At 39.0% G+C, this 25,375-nt stretch overlaps 1 protein-coding gene across 1 annotated transcript in view; it reads right to left on the minus strand.

The window, feature by feature from the left end:
- Positions 1-25,041, minus strand: part of Lrrc69 (leucine rich repeat containing 69) — a 98,533-nt gene extending 73,492 nt beyond the window's left edge. The window contains exons 1-5 of the mRNA XM_052717923.1: positions 24,859-25,041; positions 13,963-14,089; positions 12,845-12,917; positions 3,524-3,719; positions 47-118 (exon numbers count right to left, since the gene is read on the minus strand). Of these exons, the coding sequence (XP_052573883.1) occupies positions 47-118; positions 3,524-3,719; positions 12,845-12,917; positions 13,963-14,089; positions 24,859-25,041 (651 nt within the window). The remainder of the gene's footprint in view (positions 1-46; positions 119-3,523; positions 3,720-12,844; positions 12,918-13,962; positions 14,090-24,858) is intronic.
- Between the last annotated feature and the right edge of the window lie 334 nt (positions 25,042-25,375).

Genomic DNA, 25,375 nt, shown 5'->3' on the forward strand with positions numbered 1-25,375 from the left:
CAAACAGAATGATTTTTAATTGTTTTTAAAAATTGACTGTACTTACGCCTGCTGGAAATATCTGAATAACATTTCCAGCTATGTCCAGGATTCTTAGTTTTTTAAGATGACAAAGTCCCTGTGTCAGAAGACAAAAGAGAGTTTTTAATATAAAATTGTAAGTATTAACTTTTAGTTCAGAGTTGATTGAGGTGTCCCTCCATCAAGACAGTCTTTCCCAAGGACATCTCTACGGAATGTCAAATCTCTACAAATCCTCACTTCTTCTGAGCACTGCAGAGCAACACACCATATTCTAAGTTAACTGTCTCCAGGTCTGAACCAAGTCTCACTCTTATTTAGTGTAGTCACAGGCAGTTCCTAAGCATCTTTTTGGATTTTAATTCTCCACCTCTTCTAAACAGAAATGATATATGAATGTGATTATTAAGCGGATTAACTGAGTTACTAAACTCAAACAACCTAATATTCAGTGAGGACTCTTAGACACTACCTACTATCAAAGTAGAACCCTGTGAAACAGAAAAGAGCTATAATCCTGAAATATTTTCTGTAATGATAATTTCACCAGAATTTATAGTACATCTATCTTTTGCTTAATACTAGGATAACACAACCCTCTCCTCATAAAAGAAATAAAGCCCATGATTATACCTACATGGTCAATGCAACTGTGTATTACCACAGTAGCCACATGGTTGTTATAGGACATCTTATTTCTAGTATTTCTATTAACAAGCAAATGAAAACTAGAGTTTTAAAACCTAAAAACATGAAAAATGTTTTAAATTGAAAAACAAGGGTATAATTTATCAAATGACTTCAATTATGGTAGGAATGTATCTGAAATGCTATTATTTTGGTGGCAGAGTTTCTCCCTAGGGAAATGGTATATCTCCTTAGCCATATCCAATAGTCTTCATCTTTAATTGCATGCTAACACAAGTTACATCCTCTGGGAATAGATGATGAGTCTGCAGTACTGAATGTACTTTAGATTCCTATCTTTGTAAATGCAGGTCAAGAAACAGACTTGGACAGAAATTATTCCATAAAGAGAACATTGTTACTGAGATAGAACTGTAGGAGGAGAACCTGTAGAAGAAGAGTATTAAAACAACAAAAAAAAAAGACTGGCAAAGGAGATATCAATATATAAAAATTCTCTTTTAATTCTTTTAGAACATACACACACACATATATATATTTAGAACATACACACACACATATATATGTGTGTGTGTGTGTGTGTGTGTGTGTGTGTGTGTGTGTGTGTGTTTACTATCCACAGACCAGAAAAGGGTATCAGATCCCCTATAAATGGAGTTATGGATGGTTGTGAACTACTATGTGTGTGCTGGAAATTGAACCTGGGTCCTCTGTAAGAGCATCAGGTGCTCTGAACCACTGAGCCATCTCTCTAGTCCCTAGATGTGGATCTTCATTCTTCCTGTTTTGCAGGGAGAAAGACTACATTTATCTCCCCTCAAAAAAAAAATCAAACTTATCCCATTTACCTAGTTTAAGTCTTATGTCTATCACTGGCAAATCACAATGTCCAGTGTGAAGGACTATTCTGATTTGGCTACATGACCTGAGTAGTGGGACAGGACAACACTAAGCAAGGCTCAAAGACTTTCAGGGGAGGGAATTGACAAGTCTGTAGCACACCACCTGTATAAAAACAAAAAGAAAGCGAGGCTAGACAGAGAAAAGCAAATATAGCCAAACTATACAATAGGCACCAAGCTAAAGGTTGGCATTCTTCATGACGAAGGAGAACAGGAATCACATTGAAATTTTTAACAAGTTTCATTTGTCCACTAAGACCAAGGCAAATGCCAAGGTACTGTTTCAGGAAACTTTAACAAAGTTAAGAAGCTTGGCTTCAGGACTTGTACTTTTAATATAAGAATATATTTTGTAAATTTCCAGGAGGGGAGGTAAGTTGGTCTTCTATAACAGAAAACCACTGATTGCAAATCTTACAAACAATAGCAATGTATTCTCACCTGTACAGAATGAAAAAGACTAAGGTCAGGGTGCCAGCACAGTAGGGCTATGATGTGCTCTTTTCTAGGTTGGAAACTGCCAACTTTTTGCTATGCCATCACCTGATGGAAAGAACCCTTTATCCCTATGAAGTCTCTCAAGATGCTTTGTTTTGGTTCGATTTGGTCTGGCTTCATTTGGTTGCCTAAGACAGATTCTTATGTACGCCAGCAGGCTGGCCTCCATCTCATGTAACTGAGGATGCTTCAGAGTTTTTGGTCTTGAGTGCTGGATTGCAGGAGTGTACTAGCATACCTAATTTTGGAACCTCTTTAATAAGGATGATAGTTTCATTCATGAGGAACCCACTCTCATGACCTAATTTCCTCACAATGTTGCCACTTCCTGTTCCATCACACTAAAGTTATGAATCACTCAGTACATGAGCATCTTGGACCACATAAAGCCACAAAGGAATATGCTGGACTTATGCTTTCAGTAGAATGCTTTGGGAAGTGACACATTAGTCCATATGCTAGCATTCTCACTCCATTTCTTAACTGCATGCCCTCTTTTATGAATTCTGAAATTCTTTGTTGGATTTTTAAATGCTGATGTCATTATGACCAGCTCACAGACCTAGTGGTCTTATTTCTGTAACAGCAAGAAATATCCATCTATATTTAATAAGTGTATGATTCAAATGTATTTCTAAGTAGTAATTGTCCCAGTATCTACTTCCACCCATTGAATCAGTTTCATGAAAGCAATCTTTTAAAAGTAAGAAGCTTTCTCTACAAAACTCAAAGCTGTCTCATGCTGTTTCTGTTCATTCATCTGTTTATCCATACACAAACTCAAATCCAGAGACTACTTTTTGACTTCAACTATCACAAAAGCAGTGACAGTTTTATGTTAAGACTACACTTCAGAAGTGCTAGGTCTCTCTCCTCTCTCTCTCTCTCTCTCTCTCTCTCTCTCTCTCTCTCTCTCTCTCTCTCTCTCTGTTTGTTTTCTGGGTTTTTTTTTTTTTGTTTTTGGAGACAGGGTTTCTCTGTGTAGCTTTGTGTCTTTCCTGGGACTCACTCTGTAGCCCAGGCAGGCCTCGAACTCACAGAGATCCGCCTGCCTCTGCCTCCTGAGTGCTGGGATTAAAGGCGTGCACCACCACCACCCGGCTAGGTCCATCTCTTATTCAAAGGGTTCTTTTCATATCCACCCGGCTAGGTCCATCTCTTATTCAAAGGGTTCTTTTCATATCCCCCAAACCTCTTTAGAGAAATTAAAATAGAGCCTAAGAGGAATGTAACACAAATATAAACAGAAAATATACATTCATACACATACACATAATTCATAATGTATTAGGAAATGATTCATGCATCTTTATCAAAACAAATGAACTTGGAAGTGCTTTATCATTTATAATGCAGGCTAAAAAGAACAATGATATATAACCACTTCCCGTCATGTTAAAGGAGTTCTTTGCCAACAGCAACAATAACAAAATGAGTGGCCCTTTTTTCTTTACCTCTGGTAAAACTTCAATGTTATTCCTAACCAGAAAAAGCTGCCGAAGATTCTGCAAGAGCTTAATCTCTTCAGGGATGCACGTGAGCTGATTGTAGTTAAGATGCAATCCAGAAAGATGCACAAGGGAGCAAAGCTCTGGAGGGATCGTGGTGAGCTGGTTATGATTGATGCTTAGGTAGGTGAGATTCCTCAGCCTAAAACAATAAACAAATGAAGAGTGTGACTCAACCTCACTGAACAAAGAGAGTCCATTGTAAAAGTGTCATTTTTTAAGTGTCATTTTTTAAATTTTTTTATTTTTATTTTGCAATACAGTTCAGTCCTACATATCAGCCACGGATTCCCTTGTTTTCCCCCCTCCCGCCCCCCGCACCTTCCCCCCAGCCCACCCCCCATTCCCACCTCCTCCAGGGCAAAGCCTCCCCTGCGGACTGAGATCAACCTGGTAGACTCAGTCCAGGTAGGTCCAGTCCCCTCCTCCCAGGCCGAGCCAAGCGATCCTGCATTTCTTGGAGCCCCTCTGAATCTTATCAAGTGTTTGGAACCTACTGTAAATAAAGGTCTTTGGAGTAACTTAATTTTTAAAAATAATTTATAATCAGAAAGCTATGTAATATCTAGATTTAATCAAAAGACAATTCTGCCAGGTATGGTGGTGCATGTCTGTATTGCCAACAGTTCGGGAGGCAGAGGCAAGTGGACCCCTGTTTGTTCAAGGCCAGCCTGGTCTACACGGTGAATTCCAGGCCAGCCAAGGCTACACTAATATCTCAACAACAACTACAAAGGAAAAGGAAAAAGAGAGAAAGAGTAGAAATGGGTGTAATGCTAAATTGTTGCAGAAGATGAAAAGATGGATCGACCACTAAGTCTGCCCTTCTGGACAAAACAGTTTAGGAGACACTAGGTAGAGACAGAAAATGTTACTAGGGGTGGAAAGGCATGTAAGAGGAAGAGAGATAGGGAAAAGATGGGGGGAAAACTAACAAAACCAAATTTTGCTTGAAAAACTTCCATAATGAAACCTAATTCACTGTAATCTAATAAAAAATATTAGTAACTGTTTGGACATTAGATTGTTCACTATAAAAACATGAATAAAATCACATTTTAAAACTTTTAAGATACTAAAATTAGGGAGAGAACATACAAAATTTTGTACAAAATGCTATTGAGTACAAAAACCTATTGTATCTCTACATGTAGCCATAAATAATTGGATGAGAAAGGCTTAAGAAATGCCATTTATGATGACATAATAATAAAAACATATATAAAATAAGAAAACATTTAACAAAAGGCATGAGAGACCTAACTGAGAACATGTAAGAGGCTCTAATTAAAAGAATTATATCATGCTCATGTGAAGAAAAAATATTTATAGTACTAATATAGACATGTAAATTCAATAAGAAAATTTATTTTTGTATAGAAGTTAAGAAATTTTAAAATTTAAAAATTTAGAAACTTAAAGAATCAAACAGTCAAAAATTCTTATGAAAGGAACAAAGGACTGAACAAAGGAAGTCACATTACTTGATTCAAATGGAACAGCACAGCTACAGTGGCTGGTTTGGGAGAAATGGCAGTCCTGGGACTTGAAAGTTTGTACCCTTCCTGTCTAATGAGCCCTGTGTAGAACTGTGAAACTGGGCTTCTGGGAGGTCACTCGGGTGGTGTCTTCTTAAATGAGATTATCGCCTTGATCAAAGAAGCCCCCCAAAATTATCGTACTTATTCTACCTTGTGAGGTCACACAGGAAAAAAAAACATTCTATGAATCAAGAAGTGAGTTCATAGCAGATAGAGCATCTGCTAGCACTTTGAAATACATTTCCCAGCTTTTGGAACTGAGAAAAGTAACTTATAAGCTGCCTAGTCTGTGGTGTCTTGTTACAACAGCCCAAATGGACTAAAAGAAAAAGAGATCCACAAATGAGAATAGAGCCCATGTGATCCACAGAGTTGATTTCTTTTTTTGACAAAGGTGTCTATGCATTTCAACTAATAAAGCATGCTCTTTGAACAGAGAGTGCTGTGGAGGCCCACAAAGGTTTCCTAGTGAGATCTGAGCTTGCTTTACCCATCAGAGCTGCATTAGAGGATGGCTTGACCATGTGCATGGTTTCTAGGTGATTGGAAGGTTCTATACTTGGCTGTGCTAGGGGGAGGTCTTTTGTTCCACTCCTTGGCATTCCTATAAATAGCCCTTTAGAAGAGAGGGGAGGGGCTGGTGGATAAGGATCCAGGCCCACTTGAGGCTATCCTGTGTTTCTATCTGTTTCTCTCCCCCTCTATCCTTCTATCTAAATCTCTTATCTCTCTGTCCTCAAGAGTACCCGGAGGTAAAATGTGGGAGCTGGTCTCCCAGCTGGCCTCCCACAGAGTGCTCAACAGCTGAGTAAATGACTGAGGGTAAAATGACATTGACTATTACCTCTAATGTACAAACATTTCAAATTAGGTTATAGATCCAAATGAAAACCAAAACTATACTGTTTATAAAAAACAATACACAGCCGGGCGGTGGTGGCACACGCCTTTAATCACAGCACTCGGGAGGCAGAGCCAGGTGGATCTCTGTGAGTTCGAGGCCAGCCTGGACTAAAGAGTGAGTTCCAGGAAAGACGCAAAGCTACACAGAGAAACCCTGTCTTGAAAAAAACAAAAACAATACAGTATACTTTCTTGATAGCTTTGGGGTAGGCAAAGACTTCTTTAAAGCAAACATAAAAGAAAAAACATTTGTAAATTGATGACCATGAAAATTACAAACTACTGTCTATCAAAAGTACCATGAATAAATATATATTTATAAGCATACACTTTACATAGATATGCTTTATAAAAGCTACCATTTTGAAAATTAAGACAAGCCATGGCTAGAAAGAAACTATCTGCAATGCATATACTTGTCAAAGCACTTGTACTCAAAATACACAAAGAATGCTTACAATGTTCTAACAGGAGTAATACAACTTTTAATGAACAAGATGCTGGAAACAAACACTTTAGGAATGGATACACGCACACGCACACACACACACACACACACACATACATGCATGCACACACATGCACAAATACGTAACAACAATTAAAGAAAAAAGAGATCGTGAATCTGATAGAGAACAAAGTAGGGTACATGGGAGGAATTGGAGGAAGAAAAGGGAAAAGGGAAATGATGTGATTATATTTTACTTTCAAAAAATAAGAAAAATATTTTGAAAATAAAAAGAATATGGATGCACTGGGAAATGAAAAAACAAAGTTTATATAAATGATGAGTAAGAACAGGAAAAGGTACATAACATCATTAGACATCAGTGAAATGTAAACTAAAACCCCATGAGATTTTATGTATACTTGAATAAGGAATATTTAAATTGCAGATGAGAATGTAAAACTGCATAATCACTTTGCTGAAAAGTGATTGGCTTTAAAAGTGACATATAAATTAACACTTATACAGTAAGGCTCTACAACTCCACTATTTTGAACTGGAGTGAGAATTAATCATATGCCGATAAAAAATACTTGTACAAAACTATTTGGCATAGAACAATTCTTGGGCCAAACTAGAAATAATCTGAAGGTCAATAAGCAGGAGAGAAGACGAATGATTTATGATACATCTGTACAGTAAAATGCTATCTAGGAGAAGTGAAAAATAATGAAGAACCCCAACAATAAGGTAATTCTAAAATACATATTCTAAGCAAAACAAGACACAGAAGAATGTGTGCATGAGGGCTGAGAATGGCTCAGTGGCAGAGAGCACCTATTACAATTGTTTTAAAAAGTTATTATAAAATAGGAATGTGTATATACTCTATGATTCCATTAAACAAGTCTGAAAACAACTAATTTGCTAATCAGTTGCCTGTGAGAGGTTAAGAAGTCCAAGGTAACTAGGAGTATTCTGGGTTGTATGAGATATTCAGAGTACTATTAGCATATAGACTTGTCATAACTCTCCAGATTATAGATTCATGAATCCTGCATACTATTTGCTCAGCAGAAAACCTCAGCGATTAGGCTGTCTAAATATTACTAACCTTCAGAGATCATGTAAGGTAGAATGGAGAGGGCAGAAGAGAATTTGCAAGGAATTAAGCAAGAAAGGAAAGCTACAGACAAAAAAACAATGAAAGAGCTAGAGAGAAAGCAAAGAGGTTGACCAGTGGAGACAAAGAAGCTGAGAACCAAGTGAGCTCAGGAGCACATCCATTAGTTACCAAGTTGTCAGCCTTGAAGACATATCTACAAGTAATACTAGACAAAACGGGCAGGTTGTAATCAAGAATGAATATATGTATTTATATATGTGTTTATATACGTGTGTAGATGATGGATTTATGTATATGTGTGTGTGCAACAACAATTATTGAAAAAAGAGGTCATGGATTTGAAAGAGAACAAGGAGTGGTATATGGGAAGGCTTGAGAGGAGGAAAGAGAAAGGGAAAATGATGTAGTTATATTTTAACCTCAAAAAATAAAAGAAATAACTTTTTAAAAAATCAGAAGGAAATTAACTTCGAGTGGAGTAGAGTCAAACAAGAACTAGATGTTGAAAAGGAATGAAGGAAAGGGGAGGGGGCTGGATAGGGGGTGGGAACAGCAAGGGTCAGACGTGGGGAGGATGGAGGGAGAGAGTACTGGGAGAGAATCTGGAATCAGGAGGCATGTCTGGGATGAGCTAAAAACCTAGTGCAATGGAAACTCCCAGAAATCTATGAGGGTGGCCCTAGATAAGACTCTTAGCAATGGGAGATACTGAGCCTGAATCAGCCATCTCCTGTAACCAGACAAGACTTCCAGTGGAGGGATCAGGACACCAACCCAGCCACAAACCCTTCGACCTACCATTTGTCCTGCCTACAAGATGTGCTGAGGTAAAGGTGGAGCAGAAATTGTGGAAGTGACCAACTAATGACTGGCACAGCTTGAAACCCATACCACGAGAGGTAGCTCACCCCTGAGGGCCAGGACCCAGAGCGGGATACCCCAGAGACCAGGATAGAACCAAACACGACTGGCAAACAAACAAACAAAAAGTCAATTAAACGATTCCTAATGATAATCTGCTATACTCATAGATTGGTGGGTAGCCCAACTATTATCAGGGAAGCTCACCCAGCAACTGCTGGAAACAGATGCAGATCCATAGCCAAACACTAGGCAGAGCTCAGGGAATCCTACAGAAGAAGGGGAGAAAGGATCGTAGGACCTAGTAGTGTCAAGGACACTACAGAACCAACTAACTTGGGCTCATAGTGGCCCACAGAGACTGAACCGACAACCAGGGAGCCTGCATGGGACTGACCTAGCCCTCTGCATATATGTTACAGTTGTATAACTTGGTATTCTTGTGGGACTCCTAACAGTGGGAACAGGGGCTGTCTCTGACTCTGTTGCTTGCTTTTGGGGACCCTTTCCTCCTACTGGATTATCTCATCCAGCCTTAATAGGAGAAGAGGTGCCTAATATCACTGCAACTTGATATACCAAGACTGGCTGATGTCCATGGGAGGCCCGCCCATTTCTGAAGAGAAACGGAGGAGGAGGAGTGGATGGTGGTGGGAAGGAGAGATGGAGGAGGGACTGGAAGGAGAGGAGGAAGGGGAAACTTTTCTTGGGATATAAAAACAAAAATAAGTAAATAAGGAATGAAAATGCATGGGTGTGTCCTACAGCGGAAGACATGGAGCTTGTTCTTCATTGCTCAGTTAAATCATTGTTTCAGTTGAGCTCTTTGGGTTTCCACTGAGGTGTGGTTTTTCTTTGCTATTCTTTCCCCAAAAACTCTAAAATGAGCTCAGAGCTTGTTACAAATATGTCTGTCATGTGTTTGGGTGAGTCAGGGTCTAACACCCTTCTCCTTTCAAGAGAGCAGGGAGAGTACCTTGCAAAGGGAACCTGGAGAAGGGCTGCACTTGCAGCTCCTCCTTGCTCCCCTACCCCATAGTGTTGACAAATAACTTCACAAAATAGCTTCGCTAGGTGGCAGATGAGAGGGCATGAGTCTTTGATCCCTTCCCCTCTCCCTCTTTCTGTTTCAGAGATTCTCTGTGCAGGAGGCTTCTACTGTCTGCAGCTGTGCAGCTGTGCAGCTATGCAGCTGTGCAGCTATGCAGCTGTACATTGCCACTCACAACACAGTTATCCAGACTTCAAACCAAAGAACTACGAAGCTGAAGATAACTAACAAATTCTTCTCTACCCCTCGTAGAGGGGTTCTGAACAAATTGAGAATAGCAGTGAACAGAAGCCAGGCATCAGCACAGAGTTGTCATGGGCCCTATTTGCCCTCCTTTAACTAAGCTCATTCATTCATAGCCTTTACTGCTGAAGCAGCTGCTTGATTTCCAGAAGAGTGAGAGGAGGATGCCACACTGCACAGGTCTCATGCTTTTCCAAAATTCATATACAAAAGAGTGAGCGGGAAGAACATACAGCAGATACAATAAAGAGCAACTCATAATGATAATAGTAAAAATCTTACTGAGAACTTATGCTTTTATTTTTTTTCTCATTTCCCTTTTTAAGATTTATTCATTTTATTTTTATTTGTGTATGTGTGTCTGTGTGTGTGCATACACACACAAATGTGCACGCACTAGCCGTGCACACACACACACACACCGGCACCAGCACATGAACAAACACACTTGACTATATGCTTGTGCACTACATGCATTTGGGTACCCATAGAGGCCAGAAGAAGGCAGATCACCTGTTCTGAAGTTATTCGTGGTTGTGAGCTGCTGAATGTGGGTGCTGGGATAGGAACCCGGGTCTTCTGCAAGAGCAGCAAGTGCCATTAACTGCTGAGCCATCTCTCCAGCTCCCAATAACTTACTGAATCCTAAAAAGCCTTTATAGATACTATTCAACCACAAAACCACCTTATAAAGTAAATACTATTATCACCCTCATTGTAAAAATGAAAAACATTAAGGTATGGAAAGAAATTTCTCCCACTGGAGCTAGACAGATAGCCTGTCAGTTAAGACTCAATACTGCTCTTGCAGATGACCCAGATTTGGTACCCAGTATCCATCATCAGGCAGCTCACAACTGCCTGTAACTCCAGCTTCAGAGAACGCCATTCCATGCACTGGCTTCCCCAAGCAGCTGGAACTCACATAAACAAATCCACGCAGACACACATTCATCTCAACGTCAGCCTGTAGTCTCTAAATATACTGTCATACACATGTTATACATAATTTAAAAATAAAATTAAAGCCTTTAAAATAAAAAAAACTTCACCAGGATGAGGAAGTGAAATTCCACTTGCAAAGATGACCAGTTAGCTTGTATCTATGGTCAGAATAGAGATGCACCAGAGCTAGCTATGAGAACTACATGGCCCACAGGTTTGGGATCCCACTTTTTCTAATGAAAGCCATCCTTCCATTTTCCTATATATCTTTCATGTGCATGCATCTTTAAATAGTGTGCACCCCACTCCAAACACAGCTTCTCAAACTGCAGAGTCATATCACCACTGCAAGGGCTTTGAAGTTCAGCTCCTCAAAAGTCTCACATCACAAGGGGCAGAAAGTGAGATCTAGGGCAGTAACTAGCTAGTCCAAGGTCACAAGGCTAGTTGCACAAACTTATATTCTGAACCTGAGTTACCAGTTCTCTTCAATATATCTTTTCCTGTTCACTGTATCAACATCAGTATATACACCAATTGATTGGTAAGTTAAAACCATGGAAAAGCAAGCAACTACTGGCATTTTAGTTATCATAAGTATTTCTTTTCTACGGAAATTAGATTGTTCATTTTTTTCAAATCTTATTTATTTATATCTTATGTACGAGTGCTCTGAATGTATACCTGCAGGCCAGAAGAGGGAATCAGATCCTATTATAGATGGTTGTGAGCCACCATATGATTGCTGGGGATTGAACTCAGGTCTTCTGGAAGAGCAGCCAGTGCTCTTAACCCCGGAGCCATCTCTCCAGCCCCCGTTCATTTTTTTCTATTTATTCTACTTAAAGTACTGCCCCCCCCCATAAAAGGATTTGGAGAGAAGTATAGACAAGTGAATTAGAACACATTAGACTTTGCAGACAGACAGTCCTGTGCTGAGGACTGATCGCAGTGTCACATTCTCTCTGAAGCCTCTAGTTGCTCTTACATGCATATGTTTCTATTCAATATGCAATGAAGAATCTCCAAAGTCAACCTGAGCAGAGCTCTCTCCATCTGTCAGAGAAACAGCTCAAGAGTGCATACTAGCTCAGAAAGAAAAGGCCTTCAGCTGGCTGCAGAAACACTATAATGATGATCTGTCTGCACAGATGTGCAGGATAAGGGAAAACAACATATTTTGGTTGTTGCTAATGATAATAAAATGTGCTGGTTTTTATTTAACGAAAATGACATCGTAATTTTAAATCCTTTGCTTTTATACAACCTTTTCCCATCGAACTCAAAATGGTTTATGACATTGGTGAAATAAAATTTAATGTCCCCATCTGTGATGGAGCAAGCTCCAAGAACTGAGCTGGCCTATCAATAACATCACCTTAAAGCCTTCTGTTTTATACTCCAACTTTTACTCTTTTTTTTTTGTTTGTTTGTTTTGGTTTTGGTTTTTCAAGACAGGGTTTCTCTGTGTAGCTTTGCACCTTTCCTGGAACTCACTTTGGAGACCAGGCTGGCCTCGAACTCACAGAGATCCGCCTGCCTCTGCCTCCCGAGTGCTGGGATTAAAGACATGTGCCACCACCGCCGGCAACTTTTACTCTTGTATTACCCACTATTTCTCATTTCTCAAAGTAGCTCAGGAATTATTTGCTTAAACTTAGTTATTGGGCGATGGTTCTGTTGGTAAAATGCTTGCTCTGCAAGCATGGGGACCTGAGTGTGGACCTCCTCCAGCCTGGCATGGTGACACATGTCTGTAATCCCAGAGCTAGGAGTCAGAGCTAGGCAGATCACTGGGACTTGCTGCCACCCAGTTAAATACAAAGGATGAGCTCCAGGTCCAGTGAGAGACCCTATCTCAATAGATAAAGAGGAAAGAGACTGAGGAATCATCCTAATATCTTGATGTCAGACTGTGGTCTCTACACATACTACCATACACATGTGTACACACATGCATACGCCATATACACACAAAAGAAAAAGAAAAAAAACTTCTGTGACTTACTTCAGACTTCTATCTCCCTATGCTTTGTACCCACCCCCAACCCCTGACTACTTGATGCCTAACACCACCAAAGGAATGGGACCGAGTTTGGGTAAGCAGAGAAATGTAATGTTTAACCAAGTCTCACTATAAATAAATTACCTGCCAATTTCTTCAGGAAGACTCTTAAGTAGATTGTAATTCAGATTAAGCAGAATCAACTCTTGTAAACCATCTGTCAGAAAATAATATGTCATTTTAGCCATCTGGCAGGGAATAAGTTTTAGTCTTTCTATACACCTTTGAATTCCTTTTGGATTCTTGCTTGGCCACGGTTCTGTGAGTTGCTGAAGACAGATGCTTCCTAGCTAAGGCAAAAAGAGAAAATTTATCCCATTGTTACAAACCTAAGCCACCGCATCTGAGGACAAAGAATAGAAGCAGGCTCACCACACACTGGACCTGAGAACTAAAAGGCAGAACCGGGATGTAGTCCACTTTCTCACCAAAGCTTCCCTCAGCTTTCACACCTATAGCCCTTCTGTCTCTGTCTTGTCACAACCTTCCTTTTGAACCAACTGGCTCTATTTTCCACTCAAGTATAGTCACCCCACAGCTCCTGCCACTAACAAGACAGAGTTCTCAATGACAGATTCCTCCATTAATCATGATTTCCCTAAGTTTCATCATCCAGGGCTACTACCATGCAACCAGTTCCTGGAAATTGGTCCCATTTAGGAATGAAACTACATTTTGGCTTAATCTTTATTTGAAACAAAGGGCCAGAGATCTAGACTGCTTTTCCCCAATGCTCCAACTTGAAAATTATGGCACCCAATTCAAAATATTAAAAATACCAACAGAAGACAAACAGTTTATTCATGAACTGGATATTCTATGGATTAGGTTTTGTCTCATGTCATGTGATTTTTCTCAAAAAAAATTAAGCCATTTTAGTCTATCATAATCCTAAAGAAAGCTTACAGTTGACTTAGCTTTAGGATAGGCTTGTGACTTTGGTGTATCTATGCTGCTCAGTGGGGATATGGTTATAAAACATAAGGGGTTGGAGGAGAAGGCATGGAGGATGGATTTGATCAAAGCACATTATATTCATGTATGAGATTTTCAAAAAGTGTATTTTTTAAAAACATTGAAAAGTTTTGCTTCAGAAATTCCTTAATTTCTGCACAGTGGGTGGGATTCTTTTTCATTTCTGTATCAAATTATTGAACTCAAGGGGTTAAATGCAATGCTATAGTATTCCTTAACTAACTTACCACAGACTCCAGTAGCAAATCTATGAATTCTGTTTCCAAATAAATGAAGCTTCTTCAGGGATATAAGGTGTTTCATCTCTTCAGGAACTTCTTCTAATTGGTTGTTTCCCAGATTTAGTAATGTCAACTGTAAACATAGAGATTTAAGGTATTTGTACATTATCAACCTCCAAATGGAAAAGGCAGTAAGTTAAGACTCTGCTGAGATCTATAGAACCTAAGACAACATAAAGACATTATTTTTATCCATCTTCTTAAGCTAGCACACAAAGTAATTTCATTATGGCATTTCATGCATGTCATCATATTAATTATTCTTATTCATCCCTCTTCCCCACAGCCCTCTCCCTTCTCCAGCCCTCTTTTGTTATTTCCAGTTCTGGCACATCTTTTCCCTCCCCTTCTATATTACATGTATTTTATCACCTTCTCACCAACCCCAGCTGCTCCTTCCTTACAGCTTGCTCTTCTCTCATGGTCTCCTCTCAGACACACACACACACACACACACACACACACACACACACACACACACACACACACACATACACACATACACACACACACACACACACACACTTAAACCTAGATTCTTCATATGAGAGCATAGGCTGTTCTTAGGCTGGCTCATTCACTTAAGTAATGATCTCTAGTTTCACTTATATCCCTGAAAATGTCATGATTCCTTGTTTCTTTATGGCTAAATAAAACTCCATTGTGCATGCAGCACATTTTGTCTATCCATTCATCAGTTAATGACTGATAGTTCCATTTTTTTAACTCTTGTCAATAATGCAGCAATCACCACAGATATGCCATTCCGCTGTGTTGTGTTCACTTACAGTCTTGGCGGGTATATATCAAGTAGCAATACAGCAGAGACATCCGCTATTTATGTTTTCACTTTTTGGAAAACCCTCCATACTCGTTTCCGTACTGGCTACACGATTTTATATTCCCACCAACAGTGACTCAGTACTCCCATATCCTTGCCAGCATTTGGTCTTGTTTTCCTAGTGACAGCCATTCAGAATAAGGCTGAACTCATGGAGCAGCCTTTATTTCCATACTTTTAAAGATTTTCCAAATATTTATTGGCCATTTGCGTTTGTTCTTTTGAGAAGTGTCTGTTCAGTTCATCAGTCACTTACTGGTTAGACTTGGTGTTTTGGTGTTTGATTTTACAGTTCTTTATGTACTTTAGATGTTATCCTATGTTTTATGTAGTTAGTGAAGAATTTTTTATAGTAACCTATCTCTTCACTGATGATTATTTCCTTCTAATAATATGTTGTTATTAGATAATGTTTATCAGTTCCTAGGAGGTTTTTGAAGGAGTCAGTCATTAAGGGTGTTTTAAGGATAGGATCATGTCATAAAAATAATAATACTTTGACTTCTTCCATTTCTGTTTGTATCTCTTTGATTTCTTTCTCTTGTTGTATTGCTCTGTTAAGATTTCAAGCACTGACCAAAAATGGTGGCTTACCTCTCTTAATCCCAGCACTTGGGAAGCTGAGGCAGGTAGATCACGGTGAGTTTGAGGCTAGCCTGGTCTACATAGTGAGTTCCAGGACAGTCAGAGCCACATTGTGAGATAACAATAATTTAAAAAAGTATTTGAGCACTATATTGAATAAAAATAAAAGTAAGTGTGCTTGTCTCACTCCTGAATTTAGAAGAAATTCCATTTCTCTTTTCATAATATCAGGTATAGTTTTTTGCATAGAACTCTTAATATGTTAAGATATGTTCCTTGTAGTCCTGGATTGTTCAGAGCATTTATCATGAAGGGATACTGAACTTTGTCAAAGGCCTTTCTTGCATCTATTGAGATGGTCATGTGGTTTCTGTGTTTATGTGTCGTGCTATATTTATTTACTGATTTGGATAATTTCTGAACCAAACTTGCGTTCCTGGGATAAAACCAACTTGGCCATAGTGTGTAATCTTTTGAATGTGTTCATGAGTACACGTTGCAGGAATATTATTGAGAATATTATTGACATATTAGCCAATTTATTTTGAAGGTAGGGTTAAAATATATTAGCAATTTGAGGGAAAAGATGTGATAGAGAGTCTGCAGTTGTGTTAATTTTATACTACTAGTGTAACTCATTGTCACCACACATCTTTGCCTGGACTCTTCCTTGACTTAGCAGCTCCATTCCCCCCATATACATACATACATACATACATACATACACACACACATACATAAACACATATATGTGTGTATTCCCCCAAGAGAACTGCCTTAGTAAATTACAGACATCTGTGTCTAAGGCTTTCCAAAATACATTCATGGGGAAAATGAAAACTCTTCTGAAAAGGAAGGTGTGAGTCAAATCCCAGGGGAAGGTGAAATGAAATCAAAGCATAAGAAACAACCACTGGATGTAGCAACGCAAAAGTCATTAATGACTGTGATAGCAGGGGAGTACTGGGAAAGAAGTGTGTAGGAGTGACCGGTGGAGAAAACAAAAGAGCAAAACCAGTGACTAATAGACACCTTTTGAGACACTTGCGCTATTATTAACAAGGGCCAATGAGATGGCCCTGGGTAAAGGCACTTGCTGAAAAGCATGCCAAGCTGAGCTCAGTTTCGAAGTCCACAAGGTGGTAGGAGAGAGGACTCCCCCAAGCTGCCTTCTACACATGCACTGTGTGTGTGTGTGTGTGTGTGTGTGTGTGTGTGTGTGTGTGTGTGTGTGTGTTTGTACTTACCAAGAAAAAGAGGCCATGAATTTGAGAGAGAGTAAGGGGGTTGGGTAGATGAGGTTGGAGGGAGGAAAGAGGAGAAATAATTTATGACCTCAAAAATAGATTTTTTTTTAAAAAAAAGAAAGTTTTGTTGTTTCATTTTTGCAGACATTTCATTCTGTAGCCCAGACTGACCTATAAAAATGTAAACCAGGCTGGTCTCAAATCATTGCAATCCACCTGCTTCAGTTTCCATGTCTAGGATTACATGTGTGCACCACCATCCCAAAAGGATGACATCAGCTGCTTTTAAATTTGTAACCATCTCCGAAATGTCAGGCAGCAACAAACACGCTCTGTCTTCATGAAAATATGCTAAGGCTCAGCATAATTAAAATTATATATGAAGCCGGGCGGTGGTGGCACACGCCTTTAATCCCAGCACTCGGGAGGCAGAGCCAGGCGGATCTCTGTGAGTTCGAGGCCAGCCTGGGCTACCAAGTGAGTTCCAGGAAAGGCACAAAGCTACACAGAGAAACCCTGTCTCAAAAAAAAAACCAAAAAAAAAAATTATATATGAAATTCCAAGGACTAAGTCAAGGATTGAACTATGGTTGAAAAATGCCTCCCCACCTAGATGTTTCATTAGTTCACTTGTATTTATTTTGGACTTATTCGCTCTTTGTCACTCTCTTGAATGCTAGCCGTGTTGTCATGAATAAGATACTCAGGCTGGAGAGGTGGCTCAGAGGTTAAGAGCACTGACTGCTCTTCCAGAGGTCCTGAGTTCAATTCCCAGCACCCACATGGCAGCTCACAACCATCTATAATGAGATCTGGTGCCCTCTTCTGGCTTGCAGGGACACATGCAGGCAGAACACTGTATACATAATAAATAAATCTTTAAAAAAAAAAGATACTCAAGAACTCTTATAATCTAATATTGGGATATAGGACAGGCCACAAGCTAAAAAAAAATAATAATAATTCATTTTGTTAGTATTAACTGCTAAAGAAGAAAACAGGGCGATGCGATGCTGAATAACTTGGAGCTGGATTAGGGTCACGGGGGAAGGTTTCTTTGTAAAGGAGTTGTTTGAGGTGAAAATTGGGTGTTCTTGACAAAGCTGATCCTAGCAAGGGTTTCAGTAACATGTCAGTTACATGTGGCTCCTAAAGAAGCATTTTAGGCAAACAATTTTAAGTTCTTCGGTTTGCACTACTTCAAAAATTATCTCCAGAAGGACGGTCTACTGGTATTCTCTCTGCAGTTCGATCTGGTTCCAATCCCCAAGTGATAGCATTGCCAATTTCATATTTCTTGTTAGCACATTGTGTGGGAATTAATTTGTGTAAGTCACCTAGTCTACCATGCAAGAGAGAATATATACCTTCCCCGTGATCACAGCATGGAACAGCTAGCTCTCTGTCATTAACATCTATCTTCCACCCATTATTTTTTAATTGTGTATTATACTTAATTAATCAGGGGAGGGTGCACATGCCACAGAGTGATTGTGGAAGTCAGAGGAGAACTAGCTGGAGTCATTTCTCTCCTTCTACTACATGAATCTCAGGGATCAAACTTGGGCTGCCAGACTTGGAGGCAAACACCTTCACTTGATGAACCATGTCGCTGGCCCATCTGTTATTATTTTTTTTTTATGATTAAGCTCTAGCTCTCTGTACCCCTTACCCAGTTCTTCCCACAGCAACCATAAACAATAGTTTTATTCCCACTCCTCTTACATAATATTTAAATTTTTTGAAGAATTGTTATTGTACTCTTTAAATTTGATCCATCTTTTCCTTAACCATTTATTTTCCTTAGGACATAGTTTCCAGACCCTTTGACCACACTGGCCACTTTCAGCATTCACTGTGAATGCTCCTCTCAGAAAACACAGTGCCTAGGGTGACAAAGACAATTAATTCATGACACAAATGCTGGGGATGGTGGAATCTTTGGGCAGATGAGTACACTTTCATTAATGTAGTCTAACATGTCATATATTTCTGGCAATGAGGCACATTACTTGTGCATAAACTACACCCCCATGGCCAAGAATAACAACAACAAACCTATGTTAACTGTCAAGCATATAAACCACATCCTGGGTTTGTGCAATGAATTCCTGTCTTAATCTAAATGTAGGAATTTACATTTTTCCCTGTAAAAACTGCATCTTGTTGGTTTTGGCTCCTAAGACCTCTCCCATGGTTCATGCTTAGATCAGATTCTAAAATGTGATGATACCCATAAACAAAGTAGGTCAGCTTTTCTCTTCCCTACTTTTGATAATATACCTACCGTTATTATAATCCTGTGGGGGCCAAAGTGTAGGATCAGCTACAACTTCTTTTTCTCCTTTCTCTGAATTCAGTCAGTAATCAAATCTTAACATCAAAATTTCTCGTAGGTGCAAGTCTCACATTCCATTCCCACCACTCTGTTAGTACTTAAACTTACTTACTGCCTGTCTCTAAAATAGCACAGCTGAATTTACAACAAATGTGCTATAACATTACTTAAGTCCCTCTTCCTAATCCTACTAGATTATGTCTAAACAACTGTTTGGATAATCAGTCCATGAAGACCTGCCCATCAAATGCTATGTTTCCAAATACAGAGACCCAGACATTATGCAGAGAGAGACCTTAGAATACTCAGCCCTAAATGGGATGTCTCCATAAACTTCCTCCTCTCAGAGCTCAGAGAACCCTATGGAAGAGGAGGTGGGAAGAGTAAGACCCAGCAGAGAAAACACCAAAAAAAAAAAAAAATCAACCAAGGCCCTCTAAATCAGTGTGAGCAAGGCTCATCTGAACTTACAGACTGAGGCAGCAAGCACAAGGACTGCACAGGTCTGCACCAGGTCCTCTGAGCTTATATTATGGCTTCCAATTCAGCATTTTATGGGATTCCTGAGTGTGAGAACAAGTGGGTCTCTTGGGCTCTTTGTGATCTAGGGCAAGTCACTCAAATTTCTAAGCCTCTATTTCATTTAAAAATGGAGATAATGATGTCTATTATTCTTCTTGAAGTTGTGTTTAAAGATAGTACAATAAGATGCTTGGCAAATGAGAGCAATTATTTAACATTATAACTGTTCAGGCCCAGAAGACAATACATGGTACTAAAAAGGCAGCAGGTGATTAATAAATACATACATACAAGTTGATAGTTCACTGACTGTCTGTTTTTAAATTTACTTGTTGTCTTAATAATTTATAACTCTAATTCACCTTTTCACATATTTCTGTAATCACAGCCACTCTTTTACAAGACATTGGGGCACTGAGTTTAATTAGATTAAAAGTGTGATTAACCTACAAACACATATTCATTCCCCATGAGAGTTAACAACAGGAGTCCTATGTATAAGGCTCAGAAGCATCAGCACTATTCTCCTGTCCAGATCTGCCATGCGTTCCAGGACACAGTCATTCTTGAGGGCACTTACAACTCTGCCATCAGCTTACTCATACAACTAACTCTAGCCATAGTCTAAAGAAAGTAACTGGGACACAGTTAATAAAAGCTGTCCTGTTTTCTCTTATTGTTTGGCCAAATTAACAAAGTAACAGTGTTTTATAAAACACAGTTTTAAAAAGACAAATATCTATTTGAAACTAATAGATACTTAAACATTTTTTAAATGGAATACTTTAGAGCAGTGGTTCTCAACCTTCCCAATGCTGTAACCCTTTAATGTAATTCCTCAAGCTATGGTGACCCCCCCCAACCATGAAAGTTATTTCATTGCCACTTCATAACTGTAACTTTGTAACTGTTATGAGTCGTAATGTAAATATCTGATATGCAGGAGATCTGATATGCAACCCTTGGAAAAGGTTACTCCACCTCCAAAGGGGCCACTGCTTAGAGGAACATTCTTGCATGCTTTAACACTTACAAAGCAATGGAATCTATCTACGGAATTAAACCTAAAATTAAAGCATAAAAGCTGGATTTGGCTAATAAACACAATATTTTTTAAAAAGTGTCACTTGTAACACTTTAAATACACAATTTTGATGGGACAACAATCCATTAGAGCCAAGTACTGTCTCAACTGGCTAGATGGTAGCTACCAAGGATATATAAACATTCTCTCTCTCTCTCTCTCTCTCTCTCTCTCTCTCTCTCTGAATGGTATTAAATCTGCTCTTAGAAGGTTTCAAGTATGTAAAGTAACTGCAGTCCCATTATTGCATATTCAATCTCTAGAACTTGTTTGTATTACATAACAAATTTGCACCCTTTGATCTACCTCCTATCATCTCTTCCCCCACCAAACCCTTGTAACCACCATTCTACATCCATTTCCATGAGTTTAAGTTTCAGATGTCATACAAAGTGATTTATGCAACATGTGGTTAGGGGTTTAGAGTGGATCTGTTTTAGGAAAGATGTTATGGTTCTATCTATCTATCTATCTACCTACCTACCTACCTACCTACATACATACATACATACATACATATATATTTGAAATAAGGTCTCTTGTATCCCAGGCTGGCTTAGAACTGACTGTTTCAGCGAATGATTTTGAACATGGATCCTCCTGCCTTTTTAGTTTGCAAGTGTTAAAATTACAAAACACCCAGTTATTATGTAACATTCCTTTTGATATCCACTCATTTCACTTAGTATGTCTATAGGGTTCATTTACTGTCAAAGTAGAATTCCCTCCTTTCTACGGCTGAATGGCATTTCATTGTAAATACATACACACCTTTTCTTTATTCATACATTGATAGAAATTGCAGATGCTTTTCTGTTTTGGATGCTATGAATAATGCCACAATGAGCATGTAGTGCAGATGTCTCGCCTCATCATTCATACCGTTACTTCTGTACATGGACCTAGAGTAGGACTGTTGGATCATAAACTAGTTCACGTTTTCATTTCTTGAGGAAACTCTATAGTGTTTTCCACAATGACTACACAATGAGTCCCACTATATACAAAGATGATCCCCCATCTTCATATCCTCACCAGCACTTGTCACATTTCATTTAACTATGGTCATTCTAACATGTAAATGACATCTCATTTTGGCTTTGGTTTGCATTTCCCTGATTATTAATAATGTTCAGCATGTTTTCATAGACATGCTTAGCCCTGTGTATGTCTTTTGAGAAATGTCTACTTAAAGCTTTACTAGGAGATTATACAGTATATATTCACTTACTTAAAACAGAAAATCTTATTCTAATCACAACCTTACAAAAAAGTCATAACAACTTTACACAAAGAGTATTTCTGCAAGGACATCTGTTCAGTAATTGGTTCAAATTTGATGGGCACCAAACCTTTTTCTAACCCTTTTTGTTAAGTCAAGGGTTTTTTTTTATCACAGTAATTTACAGAATCTTCCTTATTTTACTGTAAGTTTTATTTAGGAACATATATGTATACACATATACATACAAGCATGTAACAACAATCAATGAAAAAAAGAGATCATGAATTTGAAAGAGAGCAAGGCAGGTAATGTGAGAGGGTCTGGAATTAAGAAAGGGGAGAAATGATGTAACTATAACTTCAAAAACAAAAGGAAAAACAAAACTACTTTCCCTTGACTGAACCTTTTGAGTAGTTTACTGTATTCCCCTTTCAATATTCTTCCATTTCCAAACAAATGTACACATCTTTGGATGGCCATCTTCTATACATTTAGGATGCTGAGCACTAGAGACCAAGTGCTTTACTTTTACCTAGTAAGAGCTTGACAACAGTCCCAAACTCACATCAGGTTCAGTTTTCTCCCTCTCCTTCACTCTCTCCTCCCCTGCTTCCTTCCTGCTCTACCTTCCCTTCCTTCCCCTCCACTCTCCTCTCCACTCCCTCTCCGTGTTTCTCCCCCTCCCCTCTCCCCTCCCCTCTCCCTCTCCTCCCTCCCTTCACTCTTCCCTCACTTTCATCTGTCCTTTCTATTAACAACTGTGAGAATGGGTGAGCAGCATTTTAATTTGGTCATCCATATTCATTCTTTGAAAGTTTCTTGCACATTTTGCTTGCTTCTATCACTCCTCTTACAAAGGAGAAACAGATTTTGTTAATTTCCTAACCTTATATAAGAAACACTGTTACTTTATGAACAGCAAAATTACATAAAGCCATTAGCCTGAAACACATATAAAGCACTCTAAAGATAGACCACAAGAACCTAGTCAGTTGACTTCAGAATAGTATGGTTCTTCTTAAACACAAGAGACCTAAGTATTAACTACAACATACCCAGACCAGGATGGTATATGGAGACTTACTGTACTGAAAAAGAATGATGACCTGCTGGTCATGCAGGCACATGGTTCTAATTAGAGCAATCCAGCAGAGGCGGGTGACATCAGGAAAGAGAGAATAAAAGGTGAAGGGAAGGAGAGTGAGGAGGAAAATACAGGTTACAGAAAACAGTTGAGTCCACTTCAGGATTACAGTAAGGGATGTCCTGGACTGATAGCATCCAGAAAAACCAGAGGGAAATCAGCTTAGTTAAAGGCAGAAGAATGAGGGTTCCTAGAGGAAAGTATCACAGAGAACAGGTGCATTCGAAAATTACGTAGCATCATTTTGAAATAAAATGAAGCCATGATAATGCAAAGATGCAAGAATTAAAGGATTAAATATGGCAGTACAAAATAAAATGATCTAATTTTTTTAAGTATAAAGAAAAGACCATGAGAAGGACCAAGGGAACAAAAATATATTAACTGATTCTCTCTGAATGACACTCATTAACAATGCACATTGTAGAATTCCCTGAGAAGCAAAGAAAAAGGCTTATCACTAAACATGGCTATAATTGAACAAGATGTAAATGATATAAAGCTTATAAAAGGTCAGGGTGAGGCCACCAAAGCAAGGCCAGAGTGGACTGCACGACGGTACTGGCAGTTTACACAGTGGGGAGCAGGGTGAGGCTGGGGCTACTATTGGAAGATGTAAATGTGTCATCACACTAGGTTGAAAAGATAACTGCAGAAACTAAGCTTACCATGTACATGCAATTGGAATTTGAAGACTAGTAATCAAAATGGACAAGACAAGAAAGAGAATAAATTGAGAGTAATTATAATTGAGAATAATTATATATGGAAGTGAGGACTGGACTGAAAGTGTCACAAAAGATAATTTAGTATATGCTTTTTAACAATGGTTCTCTTGTAACATGAAGAGCTGTTTTAATAGAAAGAAATTCAAGCAGGAAAACAAATCAGTTCATGATTTCTAGTGAAATTTCTTTTGAACTCATCTGTCCCATTAGAAAAGTGTGAGTTCTTGTCTTATAGCTAGAACTACACCTTTAGAAGCTACTATTAACTACTACTACTGAATATTAGCCCATTTCTTCACAGGATCTAGTTAAGACTACATACAAGTGTAAGTGATCTGATAAAAGGTAAAGGAGGTTCTATAGAGATGATAGATTTACTCTAACTGTTGCAATGACAGTTGTTTATAGGTTCCTTCTGTGTTGGTGACTGTGAAGAAATCAACAGAAGGAAAACTGCATGGTTTACCTTCTCTTAATCTCAAGATTTTTAGCAGCTGGTGTCAGACATTACCAGGCAGAAATGTTTACCATAAGCATCTGGGACTCATCCATGTCAACTGCTTCTCTTTAAGAAGGTATTCCTTATTTTAAATATTAGCCAACTTATAAAGGCTGTTTTAGGGGAGAGAAATCCCTTTGTTTCCTGTTCCTATCAGCCCTGCACTTGAAGTTCCAGCCAGTTCTAGGAAATGAAAAAGTAGCTCCCTCCCTAACATGCTAAATGTGTCTTAATTCCATATGTAAAGACTTCAGGATAGCACCCCCAGGGGGGTAGGCCAAGTCTCGCCTGGAACCTCAAAGCCTACTTCCAGATGTGAGCCCCAAGGTAGACAGACTACCAGACCCAGGCTTCCAACCTCTTTCCAGATGACAGCCTAAAGGAAGATGAGTATAGCAAAGATCTAACTCTGACTCCAGATGTGGGCCAAAGGGCACAGAAGTAAATTGCAACATCTTTCCTACCACGTGTAATGCCTTAAGCGAGAACGGCTACTCATGCCCATCCAATAGCACTCCATATTGTCTCCAGAGAGCTAAGTCTCCAGAGATCAAAGTGTCATTGCTCTGTCACTCATCACTTTCATCTATTTTCCATCCTGAACCCCAAGAAGAGCTGAGGTTCCTCACCTGGGTCAAGGTGCTTAGCTCTGGGCACACTTTGCAGATGAGATTATTTTGAAGGTCTAGAGTCCTCAGACCAGACAGCTTTTCTAGGGCTGAGGGCATTTTTTTCATCTTCTTCCCATTCAAAGTAATGATCTTAGTGTTATTACCACCCTTCAGTGCTGTTAGCAACAATCTCTCACTCATGATTTTTTTTGAAGAGGTGACCATTATAGAGGAGAGTTCCTTATTATATATCTTCAGAGCATCTAATTGCATAATTGTTGTGTCACAAAAGCAAAACCACCCCCCATTATGATGAAGGTAGGAGGTATCACATGATTTTCTAGGTAGAGAGGGGAAACAGCCACTGCAGGTTGGGCCAGAAAGTATACATGACAGGGCTTGTGTATCTTATGTCAGACACATGGAAATTATCAAGTACTGAGATCACATCAGGACCCAGGACCAGCTTTAGGAGTCTTCCACTAGTTTGAGATGAGGAACACTAAACATCCGGGGAGGGAGGAAGTATTTAGAG

The sequence above is a fragment of the Peromyscus californicus genome, unplaced genomic scaffold (assembly GCF_007827085.1).
Source record: "Peromyscus californicus insignis strain IS unplaced genomic scaffold, ASM782708v3 Scaffold_5__1_contigs__length_169319896, whole genome shotgun sequence".
Taxonomy (NCBI): Eukaryota; Metazoa; Chordata; class Mammalia; order Rodentia; family Cricetidae; genus Peromyscus; species Peromyscus californicus.